The sequence below is a fragment of the Typopeltis vanoorti genome, chromosome 22 (assembly GCF_054136105.1).
Source record: "Typopeltis vanoorti isolate ZY-2024b chromosome 22, IOZ_Tvanoo_1.0, whole genome shotgun sequence".
NCBI classification, from domain to species: domain Eukaryota; kingdom Metazoa; phylum Arthropoda; class Arachnida; order Uropygi; family Thelyphonidae; genus Typopeltis; species Typopeltis vanoorti.
In genome coordinates this window covers 84,297,252-84,321,727 of record NC_143570.1, presented here as the reverse complement: position 1 = coordinate 84,321,727, position 24,476 = coordinate 84,297,252, and the positions used below count along the sequence as shown (strand labels likewise).

The 24,476-nt window shown below is 36.7% G+C and overlaps 1 protein-coding gene across 3 annotated transcripts in view; it reads left to right on the top strand.

Annotated features, from left to right (window-relative positions):
- Positions 1-24,476, top strand: part of LOC150094528 (oxidoreductase NAD-binding domain-containing protein 1-like) — a 106,753-nt gene that overhangs the window by 49,434 nt on the left and 32,843 nt on the right. For all 3 annotated transcript variants that reach the window (XM_090412144.1, XM_090412145.1, XM_090412146.1), the window contains exon 5: positions 19,416-19,655. In XM_090412144.1, coding sequence (XP_090268270.1) covers positions 19,416-19,655 — 240 coding nt within the window. The remainder of the gene's footprint in view (positions 1-19,415; positions 19,656-24,476) is intronic.

The following is a 24,476-nucleotide window of genomic DNA, read 5'->3' as shown; positions in this document are numbered from 1 at the left end:
GCCTGAATGGCAAAGAAATGGAGCTAGCTGAGGAATTAGATAAGTACCAGATCGACATAATAAGGGTGACTGAAACAAAAAAGACCAAAACTGGTGAGATCTTTCTGAGCAATAAATACAAAATGTTATATTCAGGCAATGACAATCAAGGAAAAGAAGGAGTAGCCATAGTATTCAACACAAAATACGAGGCTAATCTTCTTGAATGGCAGTCAGTCTCAAGTAGAGTAATGTGCGCAAATATGAGAATGGGGAATTGGACAATGAGACTTATTTGTGCCTATGGTCCCACAGAAGGTTCTACTAAGGTAGAAGTGGAGGAATTTTTTGATGCTTTAGAAAAAGCAACTGACACATTGAAAAAGGAAAAGTTGGTCCTTGTTGGGGATCTAAATAGCAGAGTAGGAAATGATTGTGAGACATACAAAAATATTTTGGGAAAATTTGGAGAAAAGAGCAAAGCTAATAATAATGGCAAATATCTGTTGGATTTCTGCTCAGGACATGGTTATTACTAACACCATGCTCCAACATAAAAATTTGCACAAATTCACATGGAGAGAAGAGGCTAGGAATAAGAAAAGTCTCATTGACTATGTTATTGTTGATAGTGATGTTTTCTCCCTGGTGCAGGACACCAGAGTGTACAGAGGATTTGAAATTGGAAGTGATCATTATTTAGTCTTGAGCAGGATAAAATTGAATTTCATATTGAAAAGAATAACATGTAAGAAAGTTTTAAAGTGAATAAAAGTTGAGCAGCTCTCAGATGTGAACTGTAGACTAAAATACAGAAAGATTATTCAAAAGAAAATGAAAGAGTTTGAGAACAGGAATCAAACTTTGGAGATTCAATGGCAAACCGTGAAGAAAACATTGATTGATTCTGCCAGAGAGGCATGTGGTGAGGTTGTGTGCAAGGATAAAAAAATCAGAACTCCCTGGTGGACACAGGAAGTTAAAGAGGCAGTGAAGGAAAAGAAGAAAGCATATGAAAAGTTCCTGGCAAATAAGTCAGCTTTTACTCTTACAGAATACAGAGACCAATGTAAGAAAGCTAAACAGTGTGTAAAACTAGCTAAACAAAAGTCATGGGAGGACTTTGGCAAGAATATAGAAAATAAATATCAAGAAGGTGACAAAATATTCTGGAGGTTGTTGAAAAAGCTTAGGAATGGAGGAAATAGTGCTGTAAAAGGAGTTAGAGATGATAAAGGTGACATGAAAATGGGAGAAAAAGATATCCTATAAGTATGGAATAATTACTTTGAAAAACTGCTAAATGAAACAAGCAGTGATGACAGCACAGTGATAAAAAACACTGACCAGACATGCAGTCAGGAATACATATCCATACTTGAAGTAGAAAAAGCCATCAAAGGCTTGAAATGTGGAAAGGCAGCAGGAGTAGATGATATTCGACCAGAAATGCTGAAGTATGGTGCTATAAAAGTCTTACAGTGGCTGCACTGCATAGTTCAGAAAGCCTGGACAGAAGGACGAATTCCCGATGACTGGAGTAGAGCTCTCATAGTACCCATATATAAAAAGGTAAATAAAACTGAATGTGAGAATTACAGAGGTATTTCCCTACTGAGTGTTCCTGGCAAGATCTATGAAAGTATACTTGAGAAACGGTTGAGAAGAATTGTGTAAGAAAAGCTTGGTGAAGAACAAGCTGCATTCAGGCCAAACAGAGGCTGTCAGGATCAGATCTTCACTTTACGACAAATAGTCGAGAAAGCATGGGAATATAACAAAGATTTGTATTTAAGTTTTCTTGATTTGGAAAAGGCATATGAGAAGGTGCCAAGAGAGAAGCTATTCAAAACGCTGCAGTTATATGGTGTCAATGGGGCATTATATCAAGCAATACTTAGTCTTTATTTGAGTTGTAAGTCAGCAGTTAGAATTGAAGGAAGTACAGGAAGATGGTCTAATGTTAAATCTGGTGTGAGACAAGGATGTACATTATCCCCTCTGTTATTCATTAATTAAATGGATCATATTATGAAGGAAAGTGGTATTAAACCTGATATCAAAATTGGAGATGTTAATGTCAGCTCTTTGCTTTATGCAGATGATGTTATACTTCTAAATAAATCCGCTACACTGCAAGATTCTCTGACTAAATTGAATAGCTGTTGTAATAGATAAGCAATAAAGGTCAGCAATAAAAAGACAAAGACAATGAAAATAGGCAGAATCATTGAAAATGTCACCTTTGTTTTGAATGGAGAACCTGTGGAACAAGTAAAACATTTCAGCTACTTAGGTACGATTTTTACTGAAGATGGTAAATTAAATATAGAAATAGACAACAGAATCAGCAAAGCTGGTATGATGGGAAGTCAATTGAATAAATTCATATGGAATAAGAGAGAAATTTAGTCGGAACACTAAATTAGCTGTATACAAGACAGTGTTCAAACCAATTTTAACTTATGGATCTGAGAGCTGGGTCAGAAGTAAAACACTTGACCAAAGACTAGAGACTGCAGATATGAGAGTCCTGAGAAAGATTAGAGGCATGAACAGATGGCATCAATGGCAATATCATATTAAAAATGAGGATATTAGGAAAGAACTTGACATTGTCAACATCCAGGAATGCATTAGCAGAGCTAATCTCAGGTGGTATGGTCACTTAAATAGAATGGGAGAGGAAAGATTAGCAAAATAAGTGTTCTCTGCCAGGTTGGCAGGAAAACGACCCAGAGGAAGACCATGATATAGGTGGATTGATACGGTACAAAGTGCCTTTGAAGATAGAAATATAAGATCTGATAATGCTGGAGTCTTGACAAGCAACAGACTGATTTGGAGGAAAATTGTAAATAGGAAGTTAGTAATGATGTAAATTTTTCATGTAGTACTATCATATCCTGTACACCCCTTGAGGGTACATGGCAGGAATTTGATGATGATAGTGTTTTCTTTTAAAAAATCGGCAAAACAATTCCAATTTTAGTTGCTGGTTTTCTCTAAAAGTCATAATGTAATCCAGTCATCTTCACTTTTCTTTTTTTTTATTTTCTTTAAGGTTCAGAACTTTATTTTTCTTTCTATATGAAAGACTGTTAATTTTTTCATAGTAATTAAAAACTCAACCTACTGTACTTTACCCCACACCATCAACAGTTGTTTTGTCATAACATCACAGTTGATAACTTTTAAACATTTTTCCTTATGTGAAAGACCTTTGCTTTTTTTTTCATAATAGAAAGAAAGGGTTTTCTTAGTTTTCTATATGAAAGAAAGATCATAAATATCTACTTTCAAGTTGTTCCAAAAATCTCATTTCTCACAGCAATATTATAGGGTTCTTTTCCTCCATTACGAGACTTCTGGTGTTCATTTCGGTTATGAAGCTATAAAAATGAGGTACTATTATGTATTATACTTATGGCACTTTACTTGAAAACAGTAAATCTTGCACACTTGAAGTGGTGTACAAGAAAATATGCAAGTTTTTCATATCATATATACCTTTAAATTAAATATGTCATCTATACTGTTATATATGTGTGTGTTTAATGTTGAATTAAATGAGTGCTTTGATTTGATTAATTTTATGCATCTTAATCTTCAAACACCTTTAACCCTTAAATATGTATGCAGTTGTCAGTTTCACAGCTTATATCATGAATTAGCTTAGTGTAATTAAATGTGTGCAAATTTTGCATGACTCAGATAACTTTAATACTGTTATTTAGAAAAAAAACATCTTGGATAAGTCAGACCGAATCATGTGACTGAAAGCATTGTGTAAAGTGAGTCTGGCTCCACATGTGTGCAACCTGCTGTCTTGTTTTTTGAATTTTATTATTTGTCTTACTGGTTAAATTATTGTTCATGGATAATTTATTTAAATTCACTCTTCATTATGAAAACAAATAAATGAAAGAAAACCATAATTTTTTCTTTTTTTAACATTACATACAACAATATTTATATAAAATAGTCCAATAAACCTTTGGTGAGTAAACTTTTTTCTGGCTAGCAGATTTATAATCAGATTTTAGGGAAAGACAACATATACTAGAATATTAATTAACAACGTTAATTGATACTTCCTATATTCCAGTAATGTTACATTATCATCTTCAGGGATCACAGAATAATGATATGTGCAACCAGGCACTATCACTAAGCAAATATGGCTGAAGAAAGCAACTGAAGTCAGTCCTACAGTCCTAAAGGTGCCGCTTAGTGGGCTAAATTGGGTTGTATTGGCTGTTGGGGTGATGTTCTTAGAATGCAAGCTTCCCAAAGGTAGTATCATGCATCCAAATTTGTTGCGGTATGCGAAGTTTTTTAGAGCTGTGGCTGACTCCAGGAGTAATCTCTCATATTTATAGTTGCTGCAGTATAGTAAAGTGGTTTTCTTCCAGCATATTTTGTAGTGGGTATCCAAAGCATAGTCAGCAAGTTCTGAGTGGCTGTATTGGTGGAACCAGATATGGTCCTTGTGTTCGGACAGACATCCTGATATTAGCTGTCCTGCCTATTTGTCTGTAGTCAGACATGTTTGCAAATGCAACCCTGGTATACTCCAGGTAGGTCTAGGGGAAGTGGCTGGTCTTTGGTGGAGCAGATAAGAGATGCCAGTAATATCATTATTTTGTGATCCCTGAAGATGGTAATGTAACTTTATCGAAATACAGGAAGTATTAATTAGTTGCTAATTAATATTCTAGTATGCTTTGTCTTTCCCTAAAATCTGATTACCAATGTATAAGTTTATCTACAAGAATTGGTATATTTATGTTATGCTTCTGGAGCACTGCCTGCATCCATCCTAAACATTGTAGTTTCCTTAACACTTCTGAACTCTCACTAAACAATACTTTCTCAAGACTCCTGATCTCAAATCCATTCAAATGCAAGCCTTCCCCTATATCGTATATAAATCCTTCCTTCCCTCTTTCCATCAGACTCACTTTACACATCTGCAAACTCCACATTGTACCTTCTGCACAATGTGCTCAGTGACTGATTTGCAACTCTGTCTCAGCTCACTTCTATCATACCATTTCAGCACATTCACAACTTTTACTTTATCACTCTTCTTTTTCACTTGTACTAGAAAAAAAGAAGAGTGATAAAGTAACACTTCTCACCTGCTAGATCATATGCACCAGCCAAAATATTTCTTTCACTTCACTCTCCTTATGGCATCACCATCATCATCAAATTCCTGCCATGTACCCTCAAGGGGTGTACAGGATATGATAGTACCACATCAAAAAAATTACATCATTACTAACTTCCTATTTACGATTTTTCTCCAAATCAGTCTGTTACTTGTCAAGACTCCAACATTATCAGATCTTATATTTCTATCATCTAAGGCACTTTGTACCGTATCAATCCATCTATATCTTGGTCTTCCTCTGGGTCGTTTTGCTGCCAACCTGGCAGAGAACACTTATTTTGCTAATCTTTCTTCGCCCATTCTGTTTTAGTGACCATACCACCTGAGATTGGCTCTGCTAACGCATTCCTGGATGTGACAATGTCAAGTGTTCTTTCCTAATAACCTCGTTTTTAATATGATATTGCCATTGATGCGATCTGTTCATGCCTATAATCTTTCTCAGGACTCTCATATCTGCAGTCTCTAGTCTTTGGTCAAGTGTTTTACTTCTGACCCAGCTCTCAGATCCATAAGTTAAAACTGGTTTGAACACTGTCTTGTACAGCTAATTTAGTGTTCTGACTAATTTTTTCTTATTCCATATAAATTTATTCAATTGACTTCCAACCATACCAGCTTTGCTGATTCTGTTGTCTATTTCTATATTTAATTTACCATCTTCACTAAAAATCGTGCCTAAGTAGCTGAAATGTTTTACTTGTTCTACAGGTTCTCCATTCACAATACAGTTGATATTTTCAATGATTCTGCCTATTTTCATTGTCTTTGTCTTTTTAATGCTGACCTTCATATCATATCTATTACAACAATTATTCAGTTTAGTCAGAGAATCTTGCAGACTTGTAGCGGATTTATTTAGAAGTATAACATCATCCACATAAAGCACAGAGCTGACATCAACATCTCCAAATTTGATATCATGTTTAATACCACTTTTCTTCATAATATGATCCATATAGATAATGAATGAATAACAGAGGGGATAATGTACATCCTTGTCTCACACCAGATTTAACATTAAACCATCTTCCTGTACTTCCTTCACTTCTGACTGCTGACTTAACTCAAAGTCAGCAGTCAGAAGTGAAGTCAAATAAAGACTAAGTATTGCTTGATATAATGCCCCATTGACACCATATAACTGTAGCTTATTGAATAGCTTCTCTCTTGGCACCTTGTCATATGCCTTTTCCAGGTCGACAAAACTTAAATACAGATCTTTGTTATATTCCCATGCTTTCTCAACTATTTGTCGTAAAGTGAAGATCTGATCCTGACAGCCTCTATTTGGCCAGAATCCATCTTGTTCTTCCACAATTCTTCTAAACCATTTCTCAAGTATACTTCCATAGATCTCCAGGAACACTCAGTAGGGAAATAATTCTGTAATTCTCACATTCAGTTTTATTTCCCTTTTAATATATGGGTACTATGAGAGCTCTACTCCAATAATCGGTAATTCGTCCCTCTGTCCAGGCTTTCTGAACTATGCAGTGCAGCAACTGTAAGACTTATACCACCATATTTCAGCATTTCTGGTCGAATATCATCTACTCCTGCTGCCTTTCCACATTTCAAGCCTTTGATGACTTTTTCTACTTCAAGTATGGATATGTATTCCTGACTGCATGCCTGGTCAGTGTTTTTTACCACTGTGCTGTAATCACTGCTTGTTTCATTTAGCAGTTTTTCAAAGTAATTACTCCATACTTCTAGGATATCTTTTTCTCCCGTTTTCATGTCACCTTTATCATCTCTAATTCCTTTTACAGAACTCTTTCCTCCATTCCTAAGCTTCTTCAACAACCTCCAGAATATTTTGCCACATTCTTGATATTTATTTTCTATATTCTTACCAAAGTCTTCCCATGACTTTTGTTTAGCTAGTTTTACACACTGTTTAGCTTTCTTACATTTGTCTCTGTATTCTCTAAGAGCACAAGTTGACTTATTTGCCAGGAACTTTTGATATGCTTTCTTCTTTTCCTTCACTGCCTCTTTAACTTCCTGTGTCCACCAGGGAGTTCTGATTTTTTTATCCTTGCACACAACCTCACCACATGCCTCTCTGGCAGAATCAGTCAATGTTTTCTTCAGAGTTTGCCATTGAATCTCCAAAGTTTGATTCCTGTTCTCAAACTCTTTCATTTTTTCTTCAAATAATCTTTGTGTATTTCAGTCTACAGTTAACATCTGAGAGCTGCTCAACTTTTATTCACTTTAAAACTTTCTTACATGTTATTCTTTTCAATATGAAATTCAATTTTATCGTGCTCAAGACTAAATACTGATCACTTCCAATTTCAAATCCTCTGTACACATTGGTGTCCTGTACCATGGAGAAAACATCACTATCAACAATAACATAGTCAATGAGACTTATCTTATTCCTTGCCTCTTCTCTCCATGTGAATTTGTGCAAATTTTTATGTTGGAACATGGTGTTAGTAATAACCAGTCCATGTCCTGAGCAGAAATCCAACAGATATTTGCCATTATTATTAGCTTTGCTCTTTTCTACAAATTTTCCCAAAATATTTTTGTATGTTTCACACTCATTTCCTACTCTGCTATTTAGATCCCCAACAAGGACCAACTTTTCCTTTTTCCTTGTGTCAGTTCATTTTTCTAAAGCCTCAAAAAATTCTTCCACTTCTACCTTAGTAGAACCTTCTGTGGGACCATAGGCACAAATAAGTCTCATTGTCCAATTCCCCATTCTCATATTTGCCCACATTACTCTACTTGAGACTGACTGCCATTCAAGAAGATTAGCCTCGTATTTTGTGTTGAATACTATGACTGCTCCTTCTTTTCCTTGATTGTCATTGCCTGAATATAACATTTTGTATTTATTGCTCAGAAAGATCTCACCAGTTTTTGTCTTTTTTGTTTCAGTTACCCCTGTTATATCGATCTGGTACTTATCTAATTCCTCAGCTAGCTCCATTTCTTTGCCATTCAGGCTTCTTATGTTGATAGTACCTATCTTTAACTCTGGTGATGTTAAGTTGGGGTGTGTTTTCAGATTTGTTCCAGTAACTCACTTTTCGCTCTTCACCCTGGTTCCCTTGCGAAAACAACGTGGGCCTTGTTTAACCAGGCAACGCCCCAGCTGGCATGAAATTTTGTCACGTTGTACCATCATTTTTTTATTTTGGTTTAACCAATAAGAATACAGTTTGGTTGGCTAAATCCCAAATTGCCAGCCCATCCTTGTTTGTTCAGTATCCAAGTAGATACCCAACAGGGTGCACCACGAGAAGGTGAGGATTGAACGTTAGGTCAGAAGCCCTGGTCGGTTCTCTGCATTCCTTTAAAGGCTATGTGGAGGTCTCCTGTTCAGTTATACAGCTTTGATCCTTAAGCACCCCCTTATGGCATCACTAATATCATTAATCTTGGCTCCAGGGAAACAGGATTTCGTCATCAAGCACCCCTCTTATCAGCGAATCACCATACAAAATTTGATCATTATTATCATGCTTTTGATCTTTCATACTCTGCTTTGTCTCCCCTTGCATCTCCCCCTTCTTTTGCCTCTTTGTCATACCATATGCTAGGCATTTCTCCAACCACTCACTCCACATAAGATCGCTATTTTTTTCTGTTACCATGTGGTCATTCATTTCATTTTCCACTCCTTCCATTCTTGCTGTCACTCATGCTGCAATGAACATCAACCTGTCAATTCACAATTGCAGCTTCATGCATTTCATCTTTCAACTCACCACTGTTACTCTTTTTACTCTTCTCACAGCTCTGGCACTTGCTCTCACTACATCATAAACCCAGTCACCAGTTTTGTTCTCCTTCCATAATTTTTCGTTCTACAAAGTGCACACATTTCACACATGCCACAGTGAATGAAATCATGCACATTGAAATCACTTTCCATTGTTTTATGCATTGGTGCCATGATGTACTGTGCAGCGCACAATAAAACAAAAATGAAAGCTTTAGAAACCTCACAATTAAGCACTCAATCTTTACAGTTAAAGAAACCTTACAAGCAAGCAATCCTTATCATTAAACAAACAGTGTTGCATTTCTCTCTCTCTCTCTCTCTCTCTCTCTCTCTCTTTTGAAGCTGAATATTACTTTAGTATTCATACTATATAAATTCCAGAATATACCACATCTGTAGTAGAATGTGACAAAATGAATAAATTAACCATTTATATTTAATATTTCCCCAGAAACTGAAGCTGGTATTCATTGAGCTAAAATGTATAGCATAATGCCAACCAAGACTTAACAAAATTGGTTTTAGTTTCTTATTGTGGATGGTTTGCTGTGGTGAATTTCTTTTAGCATAACTACTGCTACCTGTACCTACAGGTATCTGTACCTTCTGATCTATAGAGTTTTGGTCAGAACTTTTCATTTGTTTGTTATAATGGTATATATGCTATAATGAGTATCGACTATATTTGTATTGCTGTATTAGTTAAAATTATGGCATATATCGAGATAGTCAAATTTTTCATGGTGGCTTTCCTGTTATATATGGATGGTTGTTAGCAATTCTTTCACTTTTTTTTGTGAAATATTGATATCTGCATTAGTTGGAATGATATGCACTCCTTCAAAAGTTGAGGGTTCCTGTAGGTATTTGATCTGGTCAAGTGGATGGAGATTTTTATCTAATGGCATTGAATGCGGTTCTAATGCTGTAAACTATCCACTTCACCAGTCTTATATGAGAAATCATATATATAGAGGATGCACAAGGTATGTTTTCCATGCAATAAAATGAGTAGAGTGATTGAGGCATTGGATATGAGGAGGGAGCGAGTAAAGAAGTTGATGGTTTTAATAGGTATGAATGACTTGAACTACAGAAGACAAAGAGCATGTCAGAATGGATATCAGGAGGCTGCTTAGACAGATAAAAGAGAATAGTGTGACAGGAAGGGTAGTAAGCATGTTGCCTAGGTATGACTGTGATGAGATGAGGCAGAGAGCAAGGATTATGAATGATACATTGGCTGAAATGTGTGCGGAGAGGGGAGTACAATTTGTTAATGTGTGGAATGAGTTTGAAGGACGAAGTGAACTGTATGGGAACGATGGACTGCATTTGATTGGTTATGGTGTGAGTCGCTTGGAGAGACTGTTGCTGGAAGGTAGAAAAGTGAGTTTTTTTTAAATTTTTTTTTTTATTTACGCTGACGTGTAGACCTACACCTTTTTACGGTGTAGGCATTCGGAACCGAAATACTACGGAATAGGTTGGTTACTCCTTATTCCTGGAGGTATCCCATGTCTGTAGAGGCGTGTGTTCTGTGTTCACTGGGCTGGTTTGCCTGCTTGTGGGAGGAAAAACTCCAGATAAACTGGGGAGAAAAACCATGCAGTCCATGCTTAAGACTGGCTAACTTGGCTATGTCTGAGAGAGATCCTAAAGCTTCTGACGTCAGCGACGGGAATCGAACGCAGGACAATCCTTTCCTAGCCATATGGTTGCGGAGCACCTAACCGTGCGACAGAGAAGTGAGTACAGAGAATGAATTAGATCAAGTAGGAAGTGATGTGGAAGAGCAGGAGAGATTGAAGAGGTGGTTATGAAAGAGTAAGTAAGTGGCATGAGTATGGAAAATGAGAGAATAGGTGTGCAAGATGAACAGGGAAATGGGGAGGCTCATTGTGGACAGGGGTACACAGCGTGAGAAAGGTGGATGCTCCAAGAGGATGTGAGAACATGTGTAGACAGGAAAGGAATGGGATGACCTGGGATCAAGAGGAAACAGTTGGAATTGAAGAGGGTTCTAAAATGAATAAGCAGAAAGGGAAATGGCTCCAGTCGAGCATAGAGAGATCACATTGAATGAGTGGTATCAGTGGAACTAGCTGTAGATCCAGGAATGAGCTGTTGTGTTTATATACAAATGCTAGAAGTGTAAGAAACAAGGCAGATGAAATGGTTGCACTAATTGAGTCTGTTCACCCAAAAATTGTTGGAATAAGTGCAACATGGTTAGATGAGGACAACATCCTGATAGGAATAGAGATGGAAGGGTATGATGTGTTTCGTGAGGATAGAAGGGATAAAAAAGGGAGGGGAAGTGCTATTGATGATAGAGAAAGAGTTATGTCCATACAAAGTAGAGATGCAAGAGGGAAATAGTGCCTGTGGTTTTGAGGCAGTATGGTGTGAGATAGAGGTGAATGGAATGAAATACTTGGTTGGATGTTGTTATAGACCAGGAAATGTGGATGGTAGTGACTATGAAATGTATAATCAAATTGGCCAAACAAATAAGAAAAGGGTGATTATTATGGCAATATAGACTGGAATGACGAGATAGCAACTGGAAGTAAAGAAAATGAGTTTCTTGAGTTTTTGAGGGATAACTACCTCAGACAGTATGTAACAGAGGGCACATGAGGATTGAGGGTCTTGGATTTGGTTATCTCATCAGAGGATGTAATTATAAATGAAGTGTCAAATCACCCACCAATAGTGAGAGTGACCATGAGGTGATTACCAGGGTAGTTGCCAGCAGTGTGAGGACCTCTGTAAGAAAATGGTATATGTGAAACTACAAAGGGGGGGGGGGTGATTATGAAGAGCTCAGAGACAGCTTGCAGGTGTAACATGGAATGAGGAGTTAGCCTGGAAAAGAGATCAATGCAGCTTAGGGGATTTTCAAAAACTATCTAGTAGATGCAATGTCTAAATGTATTCCAAGGGTGAGAAGGTTAAATAAGGTAGGTGTGAAATGGATGAATAAAGAGATTAAGCATGTGATACAGAGAAAAAGGGCGTTATGGAGGCAGCATAAGAGAAAATATCCAATTCCATGAGGACTACAAAGACCAGCAAGGCGGGTGACTTGTTTGGTGCGGGTAGCCAAAGAGAGGTATGAACAGCAGTTAGCTAATGAAGCCAAAAAGAATTGGAGAAAATGGTATAAAGACAGCTGTTGCAGAAGGTATGGTGGAAATACTTAATGAGCAGTTCATAAAGGTCTTTCAATCTTGTGAATGTGACTTCATTAAGAGATTGAGAGCAGTTGATGATGGGGAAGAGAGACTGACTGTAAGTCAGCAAGAGGTGTCTGGGGAGTTGAGCAAAATAAATGTAAATAAGGCTCTGGGACTTGATAATATATCACCATGTATTCTGAAGGAATGTACCAGGAAGTTGATGCCGTCCTTGACATATTTTTTTTAATATGAGTCTTGCACTGGGTCAAGTTCCTAAGGAGTGGAAGGAGGGCAAGATTGTGCCACTTCATAAAGGAGGTGATAGAACTCAAGCATCAAATTATAGGCCAATCTGTGTGTCAGGTGTTGTAATTAAGTTGTTGGAGAAGCTTATGAGAACTAGGATCCAGAATTGGATTGACAACAATGGTATTATCTTTCATGGACAGCATGGATTTACTAAAGGAAGGCCATGTTTTAGTAATCTACTTACTTATTACAATAAGGTGACTGCTTCCATGGACAGAGGAGAAGGATACACAGTAATATACTTATATTTTGCAAAGGCTTTTGATATATTTCCGGTGGATGGAGTTGGATATTAGATTGGTGCATTGGATTGGAGACTGGCTATCTGATAGGTATCGACAAGTTGTTTGTATGGGGGTGAGCAATATCCAGGAAAAGGAAAGTTACTAATGATGTGCCTCAGGGGTCTGTTTGAGGGGCCATTACTGTTTAACTTGTATATTAATGATATTGGTGAAGATTTGGATGGAGACATTCAGTTGTTTGCAGATGATGCAAAGTTGGGATGAACCATGATGAGTAGAGATGTTGTGGCCTCACAAGAAGGCTTGAATAAATTGAGTGATTGGGCATGGGAATAGGGATGTGAGTTCAATGTTGCAAAATGTAAGGTTTTAAAATTTGGAAAACAGAAATGAGATGCAGAATTTATGCTTGGTGAGGATATATTGTTGGAGGTGAAGGACAGCGTTCTTGTTCCATTGTATACGGCTTTGATTAGGCCACACATGGACTGTTGTGCCCAGATTTGGTCACCTGGTTTTCAGAAGGATGAAGAGATGTTGAAAAGAGTGCAGAGGTGATTGACCAAGGTAGTTTCTAACCACTGGAATGTGCAGTATGAGGAAAGATTGAGAAGATGCAACTTTCAGAGTCTGGTGGACAGGAGGAAGAGGGGAGATATGATAGAGACCTAAAAGTTATTAAGGGGATGTTATAGGATCAATGCTGGAGAGATTCTACAGAAAATAGTGGAAGATAATGGAATGCCTTGCCTGAGAGAGTGTGGTGTCTGCAGAGAATTTGAGTGTGTTTAAAGCATGGTATGATGAACTGTGTGTATGATAAAAGGACCCTCTAGTTTTTCTTTTATGTTGGGCCCATATACGAGAGGTTGGCTGGTCAACCTATAGTACTAGATGAGTCAAAGACTCATCTAGATGATTCTAGGTGTGTCTTTGACTCCATGAGGTCTTGAGTAATAATAATAATAATAAATCACAAGACCTCAAACATAAGTGGCCTGTATGATCCTATTAAAGAGAAAGAAGGAACTTTCTTCACATGTTTTTGAATGGTTGAAGACAGGGCTCAACAGATATGATTGCCCACTTGTCCATGGCTAGTAGATTTTGAAAGCTGGCAAGTAACTGACAACTGAGCAAAATAGAATGTGTTTTATTTAATAAAAAATAAATTTTTGTATTCCATCTTTCTGTATATTATGAAAGACTATTTTAATAACAATTTATTATAATAAAATTGTATGCTCAAGACACAGGATATGCTAGCACTGCATGAAAATGTTACATTATCTTAGTATTGACAGTTTTCCTCCCAGTTAATCTGTTATCTGCCAAAACTCCAGCATTATCATATCTTATATTTCGGTCTTCTCTAGCTCTTCTCACTGCATCACTCCACCTAGATCTTAGTTTTCTGCTTGGTATTTTTCCTACTATTTTGGCAAAAAATATATTTTGCTAACTTTCTCTCTCTCCTGTTCTGTTTAAGTACAATACCACTTGAGATTACCTCTGCTAATACGTTCCTGAATGTTAATAATATCAAATTCTTTTCTAATATTCTCATTTTAATAATAATAATATTATTATTATTATTATGTGACACCTCCAGGGAGTCCAAAGACTCATCAACAGAGGGCACCTACTCTACAACTCTGTCTCCACTACTCAATCCACCAACTACAACTAACCGCAACCCAATGCCATCTACCACCTGCCACCACCACTAGTATTTTCACAGACATTCACAAACATCCATGCTCAAAGCAGGATTCAAACCTACAACCTTTTGGCTGGAGAGAGGATACACTAACCACTCAGCCAACAAGGCTGGCAAATATACATCCACACAAGATATGAACCCACAGCCTTCTGCATGAGAAGCAGACAGCTTAACTATCTGTCAATCACACATGCCACCCTACCAATCTTCAAACATATGATATTGCTGTTGATGCCATTCGTTCACTTCTATAATCTTTTTCAGAATAATGTTTGTAAATAAAACATTCGGTTAGTACAGAGAACTTAGCTAAAGTAACATTTTAAATAAACTAATCTTTTTTTTTTCTCCTTGAAAGTTGAGTTTTTAGCTTGCATCTCGATAATTCACAGTCACATACAACTCAGGCTATTACAGATAATAATAACAGCATTAGTGTTAGCTTAGGGATATGAGGTGGCAAGTTGTCTGTCATACTCTCTCCTTAAAAGGCTTGATTCATCGATAGCTTGGACTTACTATCAGTGAAGGAGACTGGATGCTTAGCTGGCTTGGCTTCAAAAAGTTAGGTTAAAGTAGTTCAGTTGTTGGAGAATAAAATGTGCTAAAGGATTTATTATTTTCATTTTTTATAAACTATTTTTGTATAATTTATTATTGTTTCCTCATAAAAGTAGTATCGTTGGATCCTACTTCTTCTTAATCTGTACCTTTAGATCCAACATGTTAGTCACTACGATGTTCTTAAACAAAAAATAGTTGCTAGTCGATTTCTAATACAAATATAGAGAAAATTTATATTTATAGACTGCGCCACTCTATATCTGAATTAGTTCAAGAATTGAAGAAAAATCAACCCTCAACTATTTCTCCTTAATATGTTATTAATATATATACTGGCCAAGTATATTTAACTAACTTAATTCACTCACTTTGGTTCGAATATTTTATGAATGGTGCAGTAAAAGAGATTCAGACAAAATACAACTTTTGATTAACAAAAACAAACATTTAATTTTATAATTGCAAATTATACACTTAAGATCAAAATACTAAATAAGTTATTATAAACACTTAAGCCTTTCTGATAATACTGTCATACAAATTCAGACAATGGTAAATCTGTTATCTCTAATACAGTCTTCACACAGTTCACTTAATACTTAATAAAGCTTAATATCATAAAATTCCTTAGTGATCATTCACATTAACATCTCATAGTTTTTTTTTAGTTTCAAATACAATTTATTGGTGGCAATACTTTTTCACAAGCTTACACTTTTAAATCTACGCTTCAGCTAACCTCCGCAACAGTTACTGTTAGTATAGGGATATTCTAGAAAGAAACACACTCATATCTCTGCATAGGAATATTAATGGCTGGAATATTCTTACCGACAATTTTCCTTCTTCATATATTTATATGCGAACACTTTTTGTAACTGTATACACTTTAATCAATTAACGGCACTCGTTTAAAAAAAAATCTTCTTAGAAATAACTGGATTAATTAACTGTCACAATACACACAATCAAACGTTCTTGCATAGATCAAACTGCTTGCGCTACATTTGACATCACTTAACTAATTCAGTGTTCTACTAACAACTCTTGTACTAAGGTAACACACAATAACACACAATAATAATTAACTTGAAGTTTAATATGCACAGTTGCCTACTCCTTCGACATCAATTTAATTCTTTAGGTACCATAATTTTTAACATTGCTATCATTAAACTCAACTTTGTTGCCTCTAATTATTCTCTAGTTACTTTGTGCTATGCTTCAAGTTTCCATGTGTCCTTGAAGGGTCGGCCCTGAAATTAAATCTCAACTCAAGTATTGCTAGTCTAGGTTAGTAGTCACTCAGCTGTTTTCCGTAGTTATAATTGTTATTCTACAATTTATTAGCTAACCGCCTCTCGACTAGTAGACTTTATTTAGTGAGTGACTGCTTGAGTGACTTGCCGACTCGCTATTATCGCATTGTGATTCCTGAATGCTCCAATTCCAACCTAATGCCAATCCTCTCCTTTCTCTCTTAATCTATCTAATCTCCGCATATTTTCAGCGTTCATCCCTTTTTATATCCATTCTTCCCGCCTCAATTCTTCTCGTGATTTCTTTCTAAAACTCTTTTCAATAAACCTCACATGGTGTTCCAAAACATGCTCGCTCACTTACATACGTTTCCATGACAACAAAACAAAATATAATAAATTGAGCTATTACATAACGTTAAACTTTACAAACAGGAATAAATAGAGAATATTTACATTTCAAATAATGCTCAGTTAAATTATCAAATACAAGTTCTTATAATATTAACATAGTAATAATTAAAATAGCTTAATAATATTTAATATTTAATACAGTCTTTTCATTATTAATACATATATCTTGATTAAATAATTAAATATTAAACAAAATTAAGGTAGTTATCATCATCATCAAATTCCTGCCATGTACCCTCAAGGGGTGTACAGGATATGACAGGATATTACATGAAAAAATTACATCATTACTAACTTCCTATCTACAATTTTCCTCCAAATCAGTCTGCTACTTGTCAAGACTCCAACATTATCAGATCTTATATTTTTATCGTCTAAGACACTTTGTACCGTATCAATCCACCTATATATTGGTCTTTCTCTGGGTCGTTTTCCTGCCAACCTGGCAGAGAACACTTGTTTTGCTAATCTTTCCTCTCCCATTCTATTTAAGTGACCATACCACCTGAGATTAGCTCTGCTAATGCATTCCTGGATGCTGACAATGTCAAGTTCTTTCCTAATATCCTCATTTTTAATATGATATTGCCATTGATGCCATCTGTTCACGCCTATAATCTTTCTCAGGAATCTCATATCTGCGGTCTCTAGTCTTTGGTCAAATGTTTTACTTCTGACCCAGGTCTCAGATCCATAAGTTAAAACTGGTTTGAGCACTGTCTTGTATACAGCTAATTTAGTGTTCCGACTAATTTCTCTCTTATTCCATATGAATTTATTCAATTGACTTTCTACCATACCAGCTTTGTTGATTCTGTTGTCTATTTCCATATTTAATTTACCATCTTCATTAAAAATCGTGTCTAAGTAGCTGAAATGTTTTACTTGTTCCACAGGTTCTCCATTCAAAACACAGTTGACATTTTCAATGATTCTGCTTATTTTCATTGTCTTTGTCTTTTTATTGCTGACCTTTATTGCTTATCTTTACAACAGCTATTCAATTTAGTCAGAGAATCTTGCAGTGTAGCGGATTTATTTAGAAGTATAACATCATCCGCATAAAGCAAAGAGGGACATTAACATCTCCAATTCTGATATCAGGTTTAATACCACTTTCCTTCATAATGTGATCCATATAGATAATGAATAACAGAGGGGATAATGAACATCCTTGTCTCACACCAGATTTAACATTAAACCATCTTCCTGTACTTCCTTCAATTCTAACTGCTGACTTACAACTCAAATAAAGACTAAGTATTGCTTGATATAATGCCCCATTGACACCATATAACTGTAGCGTATTGAATAGCTTCTCTCTTGGCACCTTATCATATGCCTTTTCCAAATCGACAAAGCTTAAATACAGATCTTTGTTTTATTCCCATGCTTTCTCAACTATTTGTCGTAAAGTGAAGATCTGATCCTGACAGCCTCTGTTTGGCCTGAATCCAGCTTGTTCTTCACCAAGCTTTTCTTCCACAATTCTTCTCAACCGTTTCTCAAGTATACTTGCATAGATCTTCCCAGGAACACTCAGTAGGGAAATACCTCTGTAATTCTCACATTCAGTTTTATTTCCCTTTTTATATATGGGCACTATGAGAGCTCTACTCCAATCATTGGGAATTCGTCCCTCTGTCCAGGATTTCTGAACTATGCAGTGCAACCACTGTAAGACTCTTATACCACCATACTTCAGCATTTCTGGTCGAATATCATCTACTCCTGCTGCCTTTCCACATTTCAAGCCTTTGATGGCTTTTTCTACTTCAAGTATGGATATGTATTCCTGACTGCATGCCTGGTCAATGTTTTTTACCACTGTGCTATCATCACTGCTTGTTTCATTTAGCATTTTTTCAAAGTAATTATTCCATACTTCTAGGATATCTTTTTCTCCCATTTTCATGTCACCTTTATCATCTCTAACTCCTTTTACAGCACTATTTCCTCCATTCCTAAGCTTCTTCAACAATCTCCAGAATATTTTGCCACCTTCTTGATACTTATTTTCTATGTTCTTGCCAAAGTCCTCCCATGACTTTTGTTTAGCTAGTTTTACACACTGTTTAGCTTTCTTATATTTGTCTCTGTATTCTGTAAGAGTAAAAGCTGACTTATTTGCCAGAACTTTTGATATGCTTTCTTCTTTTCCTTCACTGCCTCTTTAATTTCCTGTGTCCACCAGGGAGTTCTGATTTTTTTATCCTTGCACACAACCTCACCACATGCCTCTCTGGCAGAATCAATCAATGTTTTCTTCAGAGTTTGCCACTGAATCTCCAGGGTTTGATTCCTGTTCTCAAACTCTTTCATTTTCTTTTGAATAATCTTTGTGTATTTTAGTCTACAGTTCACATCGGAGAGCTGCTCAACTTTTATTCGCTTTAAAACTTTCTTACATGTTATTCTTTTCAATATGAAATTCAATTTTATCCTGCTCAAGACTAAATAGTGATCACTTCCAATTTCAAATCCTCTGTACACTCTGGTGTCCTGCACCAGGGAGAAAACAACACTATAAACAATAACATAGTCAATGAGACTTTTCTTATTCCTTGCCTCTTCTCTCCATGTGAATTTGTGCACATTTTTATCTTAGAACATGGTGTTAAGGTAGTTATATGAATATTAAATTATAAAATAAGTTATTTACATTAAATAATTACAAGTTTAGCTTATGTGATGGAAGATCATGTTGGATTCTGAACCAAATAATTACTTTAATCTCTATATTATCAGAATCCAACAGTATAAAATGAAAATTTAATACTTTTTTTAAATAAATTTTCTCTTTTCAGTGCAAAGTAGGAGATGTGGTAAGTGTTCGTGTAGGTGGGGATTTTCATTATAATCCATCTCCTGGATCAGCAAATTGGACCTCTGATATGATTCTTGTTGGAGGAGGTGTGGGCATTAATCCTATGGTGTCAATAGTAAAACATTATTATGACATCGTATCAGCAAAAGTGGACCAGATTTGCCCTGGAAAATTAAAACTGCTTTATAGCGCAAAAGTCGAGGATGAACTTATATTTAGGGTATGTATTGACATACAGTTGTAATTGCTGTATCCATATGACTTTAAAATTACTTTATGAAGAAATAACTCCAGAGTTATTTCGATTTTTATGTATTTTTCGAATTTTTATGTATTTTTCGATGTAGCAGGTTTACCAACTACGAGTATACTCGTAGTTGGTAAACCTGCCACACAAGCCAGCTACGAGTATACTCGTATGACGCTTACTGCCGGCAATGAGATTACTGTACTGATCTTGAAGAAGTGAAAATGCTTGGCTTGTGGAGCTAGCATCAAAACTGTGTATTCTCATAGATGGTATATGCTCTGCACAAGCCAACTACGAGTATACTCGTATGACGCTTACCTCTGGCAACGAGATTACCGTACTGACCTTGAAGAAGTGAAATTGCTCGGCGTGCGGGAACAGACTATGCCGAAGTAGCGTGGCAGCGAACGTGTTAAAGAAGCACATTATAATTCTGATTCTAGTCACTCACTAGAGCAGCTTTTCTTTGACCATTTCTTGAGTTTGTCAATCTCACAGGCAAGCAGGATTTTTTCATCCAGAAATTTGGACTTTTAATCTCACAATTCATGAAAATTGGCTAGATTTTGCACTATTTCAGATAACAATATATTGCATTTGGGTTAGGGACCATGAGATGGTAGTGCTTGTTTACCATATTCTTTTCCTCAGATGGGGGGTAAAATTGGTGATATTCTTGGGTCGGCTATGTCTGATTTGCTAAGATTGGAAACTGAGACTGTTGATCACTCTCAAAAAGAAGTTCATCATCAAATTCCTGACATGTACAGGATATCATAGTACTAAATGAAAAATTTACATCATTACTAACTTCCTATCTACAATTTTCTTCCAAATCAATCTGTTACCTGTCAAGACTCCAACATTATCAGATCTTATATTCTTATCTTCTAAACCACTTTTTACTGTATCAGTAAAGTCCACCTAGATATAGGTGTAATTCTAAATGCTGACATAAGTCAACCTAGATATAGGTGGACTGATACTATATCTAGGTCTTCCTCCGGGTCTTTTTTCTGTCAACCTGGCAGAGAATACTTGTTTTGCTATTCTTTCCTCTCCCATTCTGTTAAGTTTCCATATCACCTGAGATTAGCTCTGATAACAAATTCCTGGATGCTAACGATGTCAAGTTCTTTTCTAATATCCTCATTTTTATATGATATTGACATTGATGCCATCTGTTCATGCACTTAATCTTTCTCAGAACTTTCATATCTGCGATCTCTAGTCTTTGGTCAAGTGTTTTACTTCTAACCTAGCTTTCAGATATCTATAAGTTAAAATTGGTTTGAACACTGTCTTGTATACAGCTAATTTAGTGTTCCGACTAATTTCTCTCTTATTCCATATAAATTTACTCAGGTGACTTCCTACCATACCATCTTTGTTGATTCAGTTATCTATTTCCATATTTAATTTACCATCTTTACTGAAAATCATGCCTAAAATAAAATGTTAGCTGAAATGTTTTTCTCGTTCTATAGGTTCTCCATTCACAATGCAATTGATATTTTCATTGCTGCTGCCTGTTTTCATTGTCTTTGTCTTGTTATTACTGACCTTCATACCATATCTATTACAACAGTTATTCAATTTAATCAGGGAATCTTGCAAACTTGTAGCAGATTTATTTAGAAGTATAAATCAACTGCATAAAGCAAAGAGCTGAGATTAACATCTCCAATTTTGATATCAGGATTAATACCACTTTCCTTCATCATGTGATCCATATAGATAATGAATAACAGAGGGGATAAAGTACATCCTTGTCTGATACCAGATTTAACATTAAACCATCTTCCTGTACTTCCTTCAATTCTAACTGCTGACATACAACTCAATTAAAGACTAAGTATTTCTTGACACAATGCCCCATTGACAATATACAACTGTAGTGTTTTGAATAGCTTTTCTCTTATCACCTTGTCATATGCCTTTTCCAGATTTACAAAACTTAAATAGAGATCTTTGCTATATTTCCATTACATTCGAAGTTCCATTCCCATTGCATTCCAAAAAGAAGTTGGATAGGACTAAAATGATCTTGCCCACTCCATTTGGGGAATAAAAGGCTTTTGTGGATTTAGAAGATTGTTAGTCAGTGTTTTGTTTGTATATATATATACAGGGTGTTCGGGATAAATTTGACATATTTATAATTAATTATATTTTTCCGTAAGTTACATGTATTAACACACACTTCTCTTCATTTAAAAGTTTGGACCCTTCTTCATTCATATACAAGATGTCAGAAAGGATGGATAGCTGGAACCCACCTGAATCATGGAAGAGAATAACTTGTATCATGATGATTCGTGCCCGCCATCAAAATAAGGATATTACGACTGCTGCCCAATGCTCCCTGAATACAGTAAAAACAATCAGGCATGAACTAGAGACTTGCAATGGTGACTACGAGGATGTAGCAAGAAGAAAGATCCCTAGCAGACGATCTGATTGCGTTCGTACAGCAGAATTCCTCGGAAATCTGCAGGAACAGGTGTTGAAGAACCCTGGCATTGGAATTCGGGCTTTGTTCGTGGAGTTGCTAACTGTAGTCAAGCCCTGGATAACAAGGGTAGCCAATGTTAGGCCGTATGTATGGCAGCAGGATTCGGCCCCTTGCCACACCTCTGGGAAAAGTCAAAAATGGTTGTCTGAAAATTTCTACGACTTCACCAGTCCAAATGTTTGGCCTCCAAACTCCCCAGACCTTAACCCCATGGATTATTTTGTATGGGGCGCAGTTGAAAAAGACACCAATCGCACTTCCAGTAATACAAAAGCCCAGTTAATGGATAAAATTAAAACAGTTTTTGCGGCCCTTCCCAGGGAGACTGTAGCATCAGCTTGTTCGAGGTTCCGAAGCAGAATTGAAGCTGTGATCGATGCTAATGGTGGTTATTTTGAGTAAATCTTGTTGATAGTATTGTAATTAACTCTGCCTGTAATGTTTTTTTGTCAATTCATTAAATTTAATAGATACAAAGAAGATTTTCTTTTTCCTTACGAAACTGTCAAATTTATCCCGAACACCCTGTATATATATATATATCATCATCATCAAAGACCTCCAGGGACAGGTCCAGGACTTATCGAGGGTTGGTGAGGCATACATCATTCAAACAGTCATACCTTCTCTTAAACTCATTCCCACTGGATGCACTCACCACTTTAACAAGCGGACTGTTCCACTCACTCAGTTCTCTGTCATCAAAAACTCTAGCTCTCATTCATTTAACTGCATGCAAACTTAACTTCCACGGATGTCCTGTTCTCCTCTCTCCACAAATTTTCATATAATGAAAATTTTCAACCAGTATCCCATAAATCTCTTCTAGAAATTTACATAATCTGTATCATAATCACCCATCTTTCTCCCATTTATCAGTCTGCAGTCCACATTTTCTCAAGCTGTTCTCGTAATCTAAATTCCATAATCCTGATATCTTTGTAACTCTTCTGTGCAGCCTTTCCATGGTTTCTTTATTCCATTGGAATGCAGGAGCCCAAGTCTGAGCACAGTAGTTTTGTGTGGTCATATCAAGACTTTGTGAAGAGGCAAAATGTGTCTCTTATTTCCAAATGCCACTATTCGTTTTGATGCTGTGGTTATATTCAGAGTTATATTTGCAATTTTGTTCAAATTTGGTTACCTAGTTTTCATCGTGATGTGAAAACACTAAAGAGGACCCAAAGATGAATGACCAATGTTATCAGGGCTCTGGAGTGTTGGTAGTTGAGGGAATTTAGATTACCAAGTTTGGTAGATATAAGGAAAAGAGGAGATATGATAGAGACTATCAAGTTGGCTAAGAAATTACATACATACATACATCTTCAAGGCCCACCTTTCCTAATTGGGTTGTGGGGGCAACAGCTGCAAGAGGAACTTCCAATGGGCACGATCCTCTGCCACTAAGCTCAGGTGTTCAGGTGGGATTCCCAAACGTGTCCACCCAAGGTTTTGGATAAAATCTATCCAGCGAGTCCTTGGCCTTCCACGTGGCCTCCCACCCTCTGGCTTGGCAAAGAGGGCCTGCTGAGGGAGCCTCTGTTTGCCAAGTTCGGTAGTATTGAAGAGGGAGTTAAGCCAGAAAGCAAAAGCTGGCTGTCTTCAATACAGTCTATGTCCCCATCTTCACCTATGGTCACGAGAGTTGAGTAATGACTGTAGGTGAAGATGGGGACATAGACTGTATTGAAGACAGCCAGCTTTGCCTTCTGGCTTAACTCCCTCTTCAATACTACCGAAAGGCCAAGCTCCCGCAATATTCAGCTTGCTAAGCCAATTCAAGTATCTACGTCTACGTCCCATTTTCCATCATTCGTGAATATGAACCCAAGGTATTTAAAATTCTCCACCTGCCTCATTGGGACTCCACTTACATGTAGAGTGCACTGGGATGGTTGTCTTGAGATCACAAATGTTTCAGTTTTGGCCACATTGATCTTCATTCTGGCATCTGCACAAACAGCTACAAACCTATCCAGGCTCCACTGGAGGTCATATGTGGAAGAGCTAAGCAGAACTAGGTCATCTGCAAAAAGCAGACGTCTCCAATGCTACATCTTCCAATTCTGACACACTCACTGCCTTGGCTGTGCCTATCAGTCCAGTCCATAAATATTATGAAAAGGAGGGGTGACCTTTCACAGTCTCCCTTGGCAGAGCCAACGGAGACTGTGAAATGTTCAGACTTTGTGCTGTTTACCCTGACACAAAACTGGGCATTCATACAGGAACTTGATGGCAGCTAATAGTTGGCCATCCACTCCATACTCCTG